The sequence below is a fragment of the Trachypithecus francoisi genome, unplaced genomic scaffold (assembly GCF_009764315.1).
Source record: "Trachypithecus francoisi isolate TF-2019V2 unplaced genomic scaffold, Tfra_2.0 Lachesis_group0, whole genome shotgun sequence".
NCBI classification, from domain to species: domain Eukaryota; kingdom Metazoa; phylum Chordata; class Mammalia; order Primates; family Cercopithecidae; genus Trachypithecus; species Trachypithecus francoisi.
Genome location: NW_022681453.1, coordinates 24,963,890 through 24,978,962, shown reverse-complemented (window position 1 = coordinate 24,978,962; position 15,073 = coordinate 24,963,890). Strand labels below are relative to the sequence as shown.

General features: G+C 44.2%; 1 protein-coding gene across 6 annotated transcripts in view; it reads left to right on the top strand.

Moving 5' to 3' along the window:
* Positions 1-15,073, top strand: part of ARHGEF3 (Rho guanine nucleotide exchange factor 3) — a 346,977-nt gene that overhangs the window by 264,384 nt on the left and 67,520 nt on the right. The window contains exon 1 of one of the 6 annotated variants that reach the window (XM_033210192.1): positions 4,936-5,199. The exons of 4 other annotated variants lie outside the window; for them this stretch is intronic. In XM_033210192.1, coding sequence (XP_033066083.1) covers positions 5,104-5,199 — 96 coding nt within the window. In that variant the 5' untranslated portion in view covers positions 4,936-5,103. Of the gene's footprint in view, positions 1-4,935; positions 5,200-15,073 lie in introns of those variants that run through there. One more of the 6 variants, XM_033210193.1, reaches the window with a different exon arrangement.

The following is a 15,073-nucleotide window of genomic DNA, read 5'->3' as shown; positions in this document are numbered from 1 at the left end:
AAAATAAAATAAAATAGAACTCGCTATTCCTCATGTTAAAATATAATGCTAATAGGACAAAGCATTGTCCTGTTGGCTGAGAAGGTTGTCACAGCCACGTTAGCTTCTGGTTTTATCCTCAGGCTGGGCCTGCTCTGCTCCCAGTCATGGGACTGGGATTTAAGGAGTTGACAGATGGTCTCCAAGCCTTGCCTGGTTGTCTACAAGTCTAAAAGGGGCTAATAACCAGTGGTGGGCTTCTGTATTCAGGCCCACCATTCCACTAGCAGCCCAAATGACCCCCGCTCAACACAGGCAAGACCACAGGCCCTGGGCTTGGCACAGTTCCTGCAAATGCAGAACAGCCCTCTTTATTTCAGTCTCCAGGCTTCTGGCTGGCAGGGAACACTGCCCAACTGTGAAGCATTTTATAGGATTATAACGGGCTGTGCCGAAGGCAAGTTCTGAAATACACTTTGTGCCGTTTCTTTGAGTGAAGCTGCCTGTTAGAGCAGTGTTGTTCCTAAACCCGTAAACACACACGCAGGCAGAATGGGGAGCGCCGGGCTCCTGGGGCCACTTAGCTTGGCAGCATTGCAGGGCTGGACCAGCTTCCCTCAACTGTGACACTAACCTTAGGGATATGCTTGGAAGCCCTCCTGCAGCGCTGCCTGTTTTCTGACAGTCTTTGATCATGGACACCCCCAGACAGAGTCCCAGGCAGATTGCACAAAACCCAAATCTGTCAATGGTGGAGCAGTGCATTACATATGGGGAAGGTGCTGAAGTCAGGGATCAAGGTGGAAATTGCATGAGGTCAAAAATACTCCTGAAAATTCATTAAATGCCTCAAGGACCATATACACGGCTTGTATACGCCCAAAATTGCTGGCTTGAGTTCATAGGCTTTGTTGTACCAAAAATACATGTTTATAAACAGCAGAATCCTATTCTGGGTGGTGAGAATTTCATGCTATAAGAAGCTTGGAAGAATCAGACCACCCAAGGGAATTCCAGATTCCCATCTTTCCTTTTGTAGCTTATGCTTTTTTGCAGCACTATTTAAATTGTTACAGGCTATTAGCAATCTCTCTGCCTCTGTCTCTTTCTCTTTGCCTAGCGTATATAGTGGAAAAGAGATATGTTTGCCATACATATGTTGTGTAGCCCTGTGTATTTATTGATTTTTATGGCTCCAGTATCTTTTAAGAAGAGCAAAGAAATGTTTTAAGAGAAGATGGATATGGCAGCCTTCTCATCAATCAATATGACTGTTCATTGCTCTGCAATAGTTGGGCTTCAACCTAAGTTGCACTTTAACATTTCTTCGGAGGCCAGGCACAGTGGCTCATGCCTGTAATCCTAGCACTTTGGGAGGCTGAGGTAGGCAGATCACTTGAGCTCAGGAATTCAAGACCAGCCTGGGCAACATGGTGAAACCCCATCTCTACAAAAAATACAAAAATTAGCTGGGCGTGGTGGCGTGTGCCTGTAGTTCCAGCTACTTGAGGGGCTGAGGTGTGAGGATTGCTTGAGCCCAGGAGGTTGAGGCTGCACTGAGCCAAGATCGTGTCACTGCACTCCAGCCTGGGCAACAAAGCGAGACCCTGTCTCAAAACAATAAAATAAAATAAACATATTTCTTAGGGGTTGTTTACTGTTGCCCTGGACTTACGGTATGTCAGACTCCCTGCTCGGCCCTAAGGATACTGTGATGAGCAACCCAGTCCCAGGGCTATCAGACTTCGCCAGGGTGACTATTTTCTTCACCAGGTACTGTAAGTACATTTTCCAACTGGAGAACAAGGCCCAGCAAGCTCTTTTGGGGGTTAAAGCCAGTGGCTTTGATGGCCAGCGTCTTCTAGTTGAGATAGTGGACTGTGAGGGCCAGAAGAGCAGGAAGAGGAAGGGGAGTAAGAAGTGGCTCAGGTACTTGGGCACAGGTTCTTGGTGACCAGGCAAGCCCTGAGTGAAGCATGGGTCTGCCTCTGGCCCTGCCTTTGGCTGCATAGTTAATCAGGGGCTGCTTGGAGATGAGGTTACTCTCACACCCCCACCAAGCTTGGCTAGTTTTGGGGGCACTTGTGTGAGCTCCGCATCAGCACAGCTCAGGCCAAAATGATAAAGTTGTGTTCAGGAATACAAATATGAAAAATCAGTGGTTCTGAGGTACTCTTTTCGTGCCCCATACCTCTTCTTAGGCAGTTTTCTTCCCATTGCTTCAGGTTGTCTATAGAGGGGAAAAAACTCAAGTGCTCTCTTCAATTTCAGTTGGAACCTCTACTCATTCAGGAGCTTCATTTACATGTGTGGTAATAACAGGCTGGCTACACTGGGCCCGATTCTTTCTGCCTCCAAAGGCAGTCTGTCTGCACTAGCTGAGTAGGAAAGTAAGTGGATTTAGTGCCAGGGTGTAGATTTGATACCTGGGATGAAGAGCTGTGTATTATCAGGTGTCCTGCCTGAGAAGTAGGAACTGCTGGGTTCTGACCTCAGCTAGAAGCAAAGAACATGCAAACAAGGACTAGAGATCACCATTCCCACTATCCCCTGTATCCTCAGGAAGTAAAAACAAAAAACAATGTCTCTGTAGATTACCACCTGATGTAGTCATGACTTTCCACATGAAGAGGAAAAAGATTCATCAGTGCAGTCTACAAAATAACTTTTGAGAGATGATCATTTTAGGGCTGGGCATGGTGGCTCACACCTGTAATCCCAGCACTTTGGGCGGTCGAGGTGGGTGGATTGCCTGAGCTCAGGAGTTGCAGACCAGCCTGGGCAACATGGTGAAACCCTGTCTCTACAATAATACAAAAATTAGCCGGGCACACTGGTCCAGGCGTGTAGTGCCAGCTACTTGGGAGGCTGAGGTGGAAAGATCACTTGAGCCCAGGAGGAGGAGGTTTCAGTGAGCTGAGATCATGCCACTATACTCCAGCCTGAGCGACAAAGCAAGACCCTATCTCAAAAAAAAAAGAAAAAGAAAAAGATATAATTTTGATATTAAAAAAGCTATAATTTCCCAAGTAGTGCCATGAATGAAGATATTTTTCTTTTTTTCTCTTAAGACAGGGTCTCATTCTGTCACCAGGCTAGAGTGCAGTGGTGCAATCATAGCTCACTGCAGCCTTGAACTCTTGGGCTCAGGCAGTCCTCCCACCTCAACCTCGGGATTAGCTGAGACTACAGGCATGCACTACCATACCCGGCTAATTTTTAAATTTTTTGTAGAGGCAGGATCTTCCTATGTTACTTAGGATGGTCTTGAACTGTTGGCCTCAAGCTACACTGCTGCCTTGGCCTTCCAAATTGTTGGGATTATAGGTGTGAGCCACTGAACCGAGCCAATTTTTTTTTCTCTTTTCTCTTTTTTCTTTTTCTTTTATCTTTTCTCCTTCCTTCCTCTATTTCTCTTTCTTTTTTTCCTTTTCCTTTCTATTTTTTCTTTTTTTCTTTTTTAGCATCTCTGTCACCCAGATTGGAGTGCAGTGGTATGATCTTGGCACACCGCAACTTCTGCCTCCCAGCTCAAGTGATCCTCCCACCTCAGCCTCTGGAGTAGCTGGGATTACAGGTGTGCACCACCATGCCTGGCTAATTTTTTGTATTTTTTGTTTTTTTTGTAGACACAGGGTGTCACTGCTGCCCAGGCTGTATTTTTCTTACAAAAAATTTTAAAACATGAGCTATAAGCTTAAGTCCCTTTTGTTCACTATCTTTAATTCTTTAAACCCAGGTGCCTCCCTTCAGCCACAGGGGAACTGGTAAAAGCTTGCTATGGATTCTTCTAGACAGCGTTCAATGCTATTTACCCACAAATATGTCTCTATAGAAAATATATTCTGTGGTAAACTTGTAGTTTTTTTTTTTTTTTAACATAAATGGTATTGTATTGTGCTTAGTCTGCGATTATTTTTAAACTGAGTCTAATACATTGGAGATCTTTCCATGCCACATCCATAGACCCATCTCCTTTTTCACTGCTGCTAAGTGGTATTACACAGTGAGTAAAGTTTATTTAAGCACTCCCTATTGATGGATATATTACCATTGTTTCCAGCTACTTTTTATTTTTTACTGCCCCAGACAGGGCTGGTGCAAACAACCTTACAATCAATCGCCTTCTTGGGTATTTCCAATGTCATTGTTTCTCAAAAAAGGATCCAGAAAGGTGTGGTAGTGCCGGGTCATCCATGCAGAGCTTTATACTTGAAGGGACACCCTGTCAGATTGCCCTCGAGTGTCGAAGACAGCCTCTGAACATCCTAGTCAAATTTAAAAGTGGGTGCAAAGGGAAAGGTCTCCAGGGAACTTTCCGGGGGTGGTGGAAATGTTCTGTATACCGACTGTGGAGGTGGTTATACGGGTGTTTATATTTGTCACAACTCAACAAACGGTACTCTTAAAATGGGTTCATTTTGCCATTTGTAGATTATACTCCAGTGACATTCATTTAAAAAAAAAAAAAAAAAGCCTGCGCGACAGAGCGAGTACGAGACTCCGTCTCAAAAACAAAAAAAAAGTGTGCAGTGGCCTGGGAAGAGGGCAAGAGAGAACACCACCCTTTTCTAATGTGGGCTTTTACAACGCTCGCTTTTCCCCCAGGCTCCTTCCTGCCGCCGGGTGTCACTAGAGCCTCCTTTCTCCCCGTCGCCCGGTTTCGCCCCAGCCTCCTTTCTACCCGCAGCCTCTCTCACCCGGAGAGTGCCAGAGAACCCGAAAGGACCTATCACGGGATCCGCCAGCCCCGCAATCGCGGCCCACGCTCCGCGGGGGCGCTCGGAGTCGAATGCCCGCTGGGAGAGAGAGGTCCCTCTCCACCCTCGGGACCGCCCCCACGCCCCTCGCAGCTCCAGGAGGAGTCCGTGCGGCGGCACGTGGGCGTGGGGCGGTGCCGAGTCGGCGGCCCGCCCCCTCCCCACCCATCAAGGCGTGACTGGCACAGCCCCGCCCACTCGGCTCCGGAGCCCAGTCGAGTCCCGCCCGGCTGGAAGCCGGCTGTCTGTCTCCGTGTCGCCACCGCCGCCCGGCATCGTGGAGCTGGGGCCCCCTTTCGCCTGGGAGTTTTGTAGTCGCCTAGGGTCAGCGGTGACATCCCAAAGGGCAGGCCCGGCAGCCGCCATGGTGGCCAAGGATTACCCCTTCTACCTCACGGTCAAGCGGGCGAACTGCAGCCTGGAGCTACCCCCGGCCAGCGGTCCGGCCAAGGACGCCGAGGTAGGGCCGCGCCCTGCACCTGGACCTCTAGGGGCCATCTGCCAGTCTCGTCTCCCTCCATCTCCCACTCTTTCGGCGCCCGCCCGGTGTCACTGTATCTGTTCCCATCTCTCATTTTCCGTGTGTGTCACTTTCTCTACATATCTCACACCGTCTTCTTTGTGTCTCCCCGTCGCCATCTCTCACCCTGTCTCCTTTTCTCTCGCTCTTTCTCTGTGGACCAAACACTAGCTGCCTCCTCTCTCCCTGGCCCTCTACCTGCCGGTCTGGAAGCAGCCGCCTCCTTGCTTTTGCAGGGCTCTCAGACTGTTCATCTTCTGTTTGGACTCTCCGAGAGACTTTCTCCTACTTGTCAGCAAGCCCCAGTGTCAGGGAAGGGCTACCCTTTAAGCGAGTTTCTTTTTGCCTGGGATGGGAGAGCAGAGGGAAGTTACAGCCCTCTCACCTGTCAGACTTGGCCTTGCAGCCTTTTGGCAGCAAAGACAGGACACAGCACCTCTGCCTATCACCTGTGGCCAGTGAGGGTCAGTCAGCCGAGGGGCTGGGGCTAAATGAGTAAATTGGAGTGTCTCCCACGTGGATCTTGAAAATGAATTAAAGTCCTCAGGGCAATGGAAAGCTGCCTTGGAACATTGGAAACGTTTCTCTTTCTGGGAACTTTACTATGCCTTGCGGGCGATGTGAAGGAGTGCTCCCAGGTAATGTTTAGTCTGCCTTTTCCTCTTGCGTGTTATTTTCTCTGGCACATGGCTCAGTGGCCTTAAAGGTTGGGTTCAGCTGGAGGAGAAAGCATCTCTCTCTTTGAGGGTCTTAGGGAATACAGTCGCTTTCACTAGATTACAGCTTTGCTGTGGTCAAGCTGCAGTGGAACCCACAGGACCCAGGTGGTCATTGCCACTCATGCCTGTATCTGGGAGCTTTCCGCTCTCCCACACCTCACTCTGCAAACATCACCACAGCCACCGGGGAAAGGCTGAAAGCAGGTGTGCATCCGGCGTTGTCACAGCATTCTTGAGGTTCCACCCACTCGCCTTCCTTAGGTCTGCTCAGCTGTATGCACTTGGCTCACAGACTCATGTATATTCAGGAGCACACCATCAGAGATTCATTCCCTCTAGCAAGAGCTGCTCCAAGCTGACAGGACTCCAAACAGTCTCTGGTTGTATTCAGCTTTCTATAAGCTGAGCACAAACTAACTTCTCCCTAACCTAAACCCAACCCCACAGCCCAGCTCAGTTTAATATTATCACAAAGAGTTTTTGTTGCCAGCAGCTGTGAAAATGTGATGGTCCTAGTGGCATCTGGAGTCTTATTTAAGGTTTGATAGGGCAGCATCTGCATAGAATTCAGGTTGGTCAGGCCTGGAATGAATATAATATTTTTTCGGTGGGAACTTCCTAATTTCATGAGCATAGGAGCAGCACAATTGGTGCCCACTCTAACTCCTTTTGTAAGGAAGAAAGGCATAACCAATGTAATTAATAAATTGAAGTGGGTCAAAGAAGAGTGAGGATAGCTGAGGACTCTAACCAGTCCCTTCCTACTATCACTTAGTCCTGTGTTTTTGAGTAGTTTAGCTAAAGGCTTAGGTAAACCTTGCCTGCTTAATTTTATTCTTATACATAGAATATTGATATCTCTATATATCATAAATATGATGAAACTTATCACATGTCAAATATTAATTTTCTGCATTGGCAGCTGGATCTAGACTATACAATATGACTTATTTTCCTTGTATGGGGATATCCTGGTGTGAGAAGTAAGGAAGGGGTTGGAATAGTTTTGGAAATAGTTGGTAAATATTTTTCAGCTATCACCATTGGGGTTTTTGTTTGTTTTTTAGTGTTTGATTTAAACACTAAATCAAGTATGCTTTATACACTTTGAGGCAGAGATATCTTTTAACTTCATTGATGAGCATATCATTTTCTGATAATGGAAACTGGCAAAGTTGGAAAAAGAAACATAAGTGAGTTTAGGGGGTAGTTTTCTGGTTTCATTATCAGTGCAAAAGGCGGCCAACCCTTGTGGGCCTAGTTTCTCCGTAAGCAGTTAACTAAAATATATTTTCCACCAGTAGGTGTCATCAGTATTCGTAAATGTTTAAAAAATAGCATTCACTTGTCAGCCTTTTGAAAAACATTATTATATAATTGTTTATAAACTAGGCATTGACTGTTAATTCCTCTGAAAGTATTTTTTTTAAGAGTGATTTTTTCTTTGTAGAAAGAATGTGGTTATAATAAACAGAAAAATGGATCTATCCAGAGGCCTTTCTAGGAAAACAGGACTTGTTGACCTTCAGAGGCCTTTGCAACAGAGCACCTGTGCCCTTTAAACATTTAATGGCCGTGTGTAATGGCTGTTCCTTCCGAATTTGCCATGGGTAGGACAGTGCACACAGCATGGCACTGGCAAGTGCCTTCTAGCATTCACTCCTATCCTTGCAGCAAGTGTACTGGGGAAAGCCACTTAGGAAAAGGCTCCTGGAGAACAGGCAAGCGGCATTGATGTACATTTGATACCACGCACTGAGTAAAGAAATATGCAAAAAGAAACATTCTCTTAAAAGCAAATAAAAATTCTACTCAAGATTTAAGTGATTTGTAGTTTTTTATTTGTGATCGTTTCCAGTGAAAGCAAAAAAAAAAAAGATATTTTAAAAATGTATTTTTATTTTTTTAAATGATCTATTTTAAGCTTTTGAAAATATTCTACAGGGATTATAATATTGCATGTCTGTTAGTATAATACTGCCTCTTAATGCTGTTTCTTATGACATGGGGATTTGAGTTGGGTGGCAAATGTTTAATTTTAATATCCATAATCAGTGAGATCCTGCTGGCTATAATCATTAATTATGAAATCTAAGGAGCTTAGTTCATGGCTGTAGACTTTCACAGAAAATTGTGGTATGATATGAGCATTAAGCTTATTTCTTCTAATCTTCAATGCAGCTTTGTTCCGTTTATCTGTTTTTGTATTTATTGGTCATCTACTTCACACGCCAGGAGGGACTGGTCTATATAGGTGCCCTAAACTCCTGATCCAATCACTAGAAGAAAATGTGTTATCTCTAATGAATTATCCTGAATGTAAGTTAAAAATCAGTATTTCCCTGTAGTGAGGTTTGCTTTTTAAAAAGAAGGCTTAAAAAAAAAATGTGAAGAAAAGGAAGCAAGCTCAGGTAAGATGGACACATTGGCTAAGGAAGCTAGAGCCTTGTGAGAAGCTTTTAAGAGTTTTAGGTCCAGTTCATTTTTAATGCAAATACAAAGAGGTGTTTCTGTTATTTTTGAGAATATATCTGACAACTTGGTGGACAACTTACTTTCGGTTTTAAAATTTACCATCTTAGATATTGGTCAGATTAGGCCTGATTTAGCTAATGATATTTGTAGCCATTGCTTTTGACTCTCAGCAGTTTTTCAAAATTTGTAGCGCCGTAGACCGTAGGCCTATCTCATGAATAGCTGAATACTGCCCTGGGTCTCCAAAGTATAGGTTCTGATTTTGACTTAGCCAGTAGCCTTGCATGACCCTGAGAATAATGACATGCACCTAGAAATGACAGAGCTCGGCCGGGCGCGGTGGCTCAAGCCTGTAATCCCAGCACTTTGGGAGGCCGAGACGGGCGGATCACGAGGTCAGGAGATCGAGACCATCCTGGCTAATACGGCGAAACCCCGTCTCTACTAAAAAATACAAAAAACTAGCCGGGCGACGAGGCGGGCGCCTGTAGTCCCAGCTACTCGGGAGGCTGAGACAGGAGAATGGCGTGAACCGGGAGGCGGAGCTTGCAGTGAGCTGAGAGCCGGCCACTGCACTCCAGCCTGGGCGGCAGAGCAAGACTCCGTCTCAAAAAAAAAAAAAAAAAAAAGAATGACAGAGCTCTGTTCCTTTTCTAAGTCTACTATGTCTAGTGTCTCACTTGAGACCCCAAACGTGTTGTAAGGTTAACATAAAACTTGTACTGTTCTCACCAATTTATGAATAAGGACACTGAGGGAAGGTGATTTGCAGAAAGCTGCAAAGAAAATCAGAAGCTAAGCCAAGATCCAATGCCAAATTTCCTGATGGATTCAGTCCAGCATTTAATATCAGCGTCCCTTGTAGCATCTAAGGGTGTTTACCTCTGTGGGATAAAAAGTGGGGTGGTAATACAAAACTTAATAGACATGCAAAATACTTTAAAATATTATCTTTTAAGTATAACCTTGAGCACCTTACATAACTGAGAAGGTATCCTTTAAGGCTCACTTCTAAAGGGCAAGGTGAACCCTATGCTCCTGCCACAATTTATGCCTCTGTCAGTCAACATGTGCATTTTAAAATTGTATGCACCTCGGGCTGTACTCCTTGAATGTCAGCTGAAAAGCTAAAGGGTTACTGGTTTCTAGTAATCTCTACATTTCTTGGAATCTATATCATATTGTATTGAACTGATAGTATACCTGAACAGCCACATGAAACTAGTCGTAAGGAGTTATTACAGTTAGAATCCTGTAATTTCTTCAGATGATTAAATAGACTCCAGGAATCATACGACCTCAGAGATCTTGCTGGGTGGGAAGCCACACGGAGCTACCCAGAAAAAGGCCATCACTTGCTGTAGGATCTGGTTATGGTCATTGAGCCATCTTTCTGAAGCTGTTCAGTTGGAAAATTATTTTGGGAAACTTGGTCCTTAAGAATGCACATGAACTAGCAATAGAAGAGGAAAATGTGTTGACTTTACATGTGTACATTTAATGCTGTTCAAGGGCATTGACTAAAATAAGACTGCCTGAGTCTCAATGCTGTCTCCACCACCTGCTAGTGATGTGGCCTTAAACAAGCTACTGTGCCTCTCCAAACCTGTTTCCTCAGCGGTAAAATGGAAATGATGAGAGCTCTAACTCCTAGGACCATAGTGAGGGTCAAATGAGATGTTTCATATGCACTGCTAACCATAGTGCCTAGCATGTAGTAAGTGCTCAAAAAATGTCATTATAATTAAGACCTTTACATCTCAAAACAGATTCTTAAAATGGTTTTAAGAAACATGATGATCACCAGTCTAATTACCTGAATGCTGTTTTACACACAGCAGTGCGTTAGGGACTTTACTGTAAGTCCCTTAATCGTCACAGTAATCCTATGAGGTTGGTATTCATACCCCCTTTTGTAGAAGAAGAAACTGAGGCTCAGAACAGGTAGTGGCTTTCCCAGGATGGCTTTAATACTGGGTCAAGGAGATGAGACTAAAAACCCAGTTGACCCTGAAGTCTGTACTTTTCCAACCACATCACATTGCCTCTAAGTGACTAAATCATTGGTCTTCTCACCACATAACATGGGAAGGATGAACCCGCCCGCCCCCAAAAATTGCCTGATGCTCGAAGGCCCATTTTTTCCTGTCTGGTTAGGAAACCCCACCGTTAGTCAATGCTTCTGGCAGCCCACTTCATAGAATGGCTGCAACTCACGGGAGTGGGGTTTGCAAGCCCCCATTTGGGAGGGTTTTAGCAATTTTCATTTTGTGTTTCTGAAGACCAAGGAGGTGGTCTTTGGCAGAATTCTGCATGCTTACCTCTGGAGGTGACACCGTTAGTTCTGTTAGTCATTTTGCTTATCTATATTAACCACAAGCCTTCTGTGTAAACCAATCACTGGAAGGCCCAACTACCATCTGGATATTTGCAAATTGTGTCATTTTCTCAAGACACCCTGTGATTGCCCATAAAAATCCTGGACAGATGCCACTGTTTTCATAACTACTGAAAGAAAATAAATTACTGATCACATCCTAATTGTGCAAAGCCCTGTGTAAATGTAATTGTTATTGATGATGTGTGTATCTGGAAGGGCTACTTTGTGATGTATGTGTGCAGTTGCCTTCCATAATTTGTCAGTCTTGATAATGAGTAGAGGTCACACACAAAATGAGGAAATTGCCGTGACTGCATTGCCATTTATTCTTATGTTGGCTCATGGACTGTCAGGAGTGAAGGCCAGAGGTTTCTATTGCCTTCCTTTTTTTTTTTTTTTTTTTAAACAAGTTGACACCAGTAACTAGTTTAAAAGAGGCTGTGTCACGCCCAGTGCAGTGGCTCACAGCTGTAGTCCTAGCACTTGGAGGCTGAGGTGGACGGATCACGAGGTCAGGAGTTCAAGACCAGCCTGACCAATGGTGAAACCCCGTCTCTACTAAAAATTCAAAAATTAGCCAGGCGTGATGGCGCACACCTGTAATCCCAGCTACTCAGGAGGCTGAGGCAGGAGAATCGCTTGAACCTGGGAGGCGGAGGTTGCAGTGAGCTGAGCACCACCCAGTCTGAGAAACAGAGCAAGATTCCATCTTCAAAAAAAAAAAGAGAGAGAGAGAGAGACTGTGTCACAAGTTAATCAGGAAAGGTTTCCGAACATTCTGCTGGCTGGGAAGGGAGTGATTCTTTTTAAGTCTGGAAACACTTGTGCCCAGACTTTCTGTTTGGACCATTGTGTCCTTTTGAGAGAAGGTAGCCCTGATTGTTAGTAAATTTCAGTTAATTGGAGCTGAACCAGAAACCTTAACGGTAAGTTCACTAGACTTTTTTCTTCTTTCTGGCTCTTAAAATGGGGAGGAAAGGAGTAGCAAAACAGGCTTTTTTTTCCTGAGCATTTATGAAACAAACAAATCCAGCCTCCAGGAAATGACCCAGGGTCATTGCATCAGAGAACTTCAGAGTGGGAAAGGCCTGTTGAGAACATGTAGCCCAATTCTTATCTGCTGCCAGATCCATTCAATCTCTGCTTAAACACCTCCAGGGACAACATTTTAGGTGGTATACAGTTGGGCCTCTATATCCACTCGTTTCATGTCCACGGATTCAACCAACCATTGATCAAAACTATTTGGATCCCAGGACTTTGGGAGGCAGAGGCAGTAGAATTGCTTGAGTCCATAAATTTGAGACCAGCCTGGGCAACACTGCAAGACCCCATCTCTTAAAAAAAAAAAAAATCAAAGAATTCACCAAGTGTGGTAGCATATACCTGTAGACCCAGTTACTTGGGAGGCTGAGGTGGGAGAATTGCTTGGGCCAGGGAGTTTGAGGCTGCAGTGAGCTGAGATGGTGCCTCTGCAACCCTAGCCTGGATGAAAGAGGGAGACCTTGTCCCAAAAAAAAAAAAAAAAAGAAAAGAAAATATTAGGGAATAAAACAATTTTAAAAAATTTTAAATAATACAAATAAAAAACAATACAGGATAACAACAATTATCACTTACATTGTATTGAGTATTTTAAGTATTCTAGAAATGATTTAAAGTGTAAGAGGATGTGTGTAGGATGCAGGCAAACAGTATGCCATTTTATATCATTGACTTGAGATCCTTAGATTTTAGTATCTGAGAGGGTTCTGGAACCAATCACCCCTGGATACTGAAGGATGAGTGTACTCCATCTGTGTTCAGTATAGATGACGAGAAAATCCTTTCTTAATTGTAACATCGCTTCCTGGAGCTGTATGTTATTCAGTAATACTTTACTTTTTGTTTGTTTGGTGTTTTTTTTTTTTTTTTGAGACGGAGTCTCACTTTTGTTGCTCAGGCTGGAGTGCAGTGGTGCGATCTCAGCTCATTGCAACCTCCGCCTCCTGGGTTCAAGTTATTCTTCTGTCTCAGCCTCCTGAGTAGCTGGGATTACAGGCGCACGCCACCACACCCTGCTAATTTTTGTATTTTTAGTAGAGACAGGGTTTCACCATGTTGGCCAGGCTGGTCTCGAACTCCTAACCTCAGATAATCCACCCCCTCGGCCTCCCAAAGTGATGGGATTACAGGCATGAACCATTGTGCCTGATCCAGTAATACTTTCTTATGTGTTATGCCCTTAAGTATTTGAAAACTACTCTCTCTCCACACCTCTCCCACTCCAGCCACGCATATGTGCATTCTCTCCTCTCCCTCTCGCCCCTCAGATGCTTTCCTTCTCCTGGCCCAGTGCTCCTGGTTCCCCTAACTTTTCCAAATGTGACATACTGTCCTATCTCTTTCCTGTCCTTGCTTATTTCTTGTGGACATCTTTAGTGTGCCTGAAAATCTTGAGTATTGATAAATGCAAAGACACTGTATGATGCTGTGTCAACAAACAGGATTTCTTTTAGGCTTAATATGCTTCTTTAGAGAAGAGAAGTACACTAATACATTGGAAAAGATTTTTGAAGTAAAGATGACAGACTAAAGATTAACATTGTTGTCATATAAATAATTTATACAGATATTTAAAAAGTACCCTAAGATATTCATTGACAAATAAGCCAAAGATACTAGAAGGCAGTTCACACACAAGGAATGGTAAAGATTATTTAAAATGTTCACTCCAGTAGGAATTATAGAAATGAAAAAGGCAATAATAAGGTGCTATTTTATACCTAATTGATGTTGCAACTATTTTTAAGACATAATAAAACCAATCTGGGCGTGGTGACTCACACCTGTAATCCCAGCACTTTGGGAAGCCAAGGTGGGCGGATCACCTGAGGTCAGGAGTTCAAGACCAGCCTGGCCAATATGGTGAAACCCAGTCTCTACTAAAAATACAAAAATTATCTGGGCGTGGTGGCGGGAGCCTGTAACCCCAACTACTCGGGAGGCTGAGGCAGGAGAATTGCTTGAACTTGGGAGGTGGAGGTTGCAGTGAGCTGAGATTGTGCTACAGCACTGCAGCCTGGGCAACAGAGTATGACTCTGTCTAAAAAAAAAAAAAAAGAAGAAGAAAAAAACCCAATGCCGTGAATGTTGCTGGAAAATAATACACTTATTGGTGGGGCATGGTGTCTCATGCCTGTAATTGTAGCACTTTGGGAGGCTGAGGCCGGCAGATTGCTTGAGCTCAGGAGTTTGGGACCAGCCTGCACAACATAGCAAGACCTTGTGTCTATTAAAAAAAAAAAAGAAGATAATAACACATTTTCTGTGCATATTAAAAGACAAAAATGGTTCAGATATTTGGATGTAGTGTTCTAGCTCTTGTGGGGAAAAGGCTGTATTTCCAAAGTTGTTCATAATGACATTATTTGCAATAATAGTCATGCTTTGTATTTGTGCATTTTACAGTTTCAAGGTACTTCTATATTCTTTGGCTCTCCTGAGTGTATCATTGTCCTCATTTTAAAGACAAAGATACCAAGGGTCAGAGAGGTCCAATGATTTGCTCAAGACCACACAGCTGGGAATGGCCTAGCTGGAGCCTGAAGTCTGATGGTTTGGTTCCAGTCTAGCATACTTTCCTATTTAACTGGACAGAAAAGCCAACAACCTCTCTGTCCTACAATAGAGCAATAGCTCCATGACCATGGCCTCTGGCACAGGGGTCAGTGACATCATTTGCAGCCATTATTCACTAGCAAACAGAAATACCCTAGTGTTCCTGGAAAAAATAAAGAGAAAAAAAGTTGAGCATGATTATATACTCATTGTAACCAGTTTAAACCTATATGTGTGCATATGGGATGTAGAGAAGTGGGGACAGGTATGTTGCAGTGAGGACACCTTCCTTTTTCATTGTCCTCAGTAAATCCAGAGCAATGCCACCCTTTGTTCAGATAGTAGTCATTTTCTTTTTTTTCTTTTCCTTTTTTTTTTTTTTTTTTTTTTTTTGAGACAAAGTCTTACTCTTTTGCCCAGTCTGGAGTGCAGCAGCAAGATCTCGGCTCACTGCAACCTCTGCCTCCTGGGTCCAAGTGACTCTCCTACCTCAGCCTCCCAAGCAGCTGGAATTACAGGCATGAGCCACCGCACCCAGCCAGCAGTCACTTATCTTCACATGCATTTTCTCCTTTGAGCCTTGCAGTAGCTGAGGGAGTTGGGCAAAGCAAGGACTGTCCTTTTTTAAAAACTTTTGCTA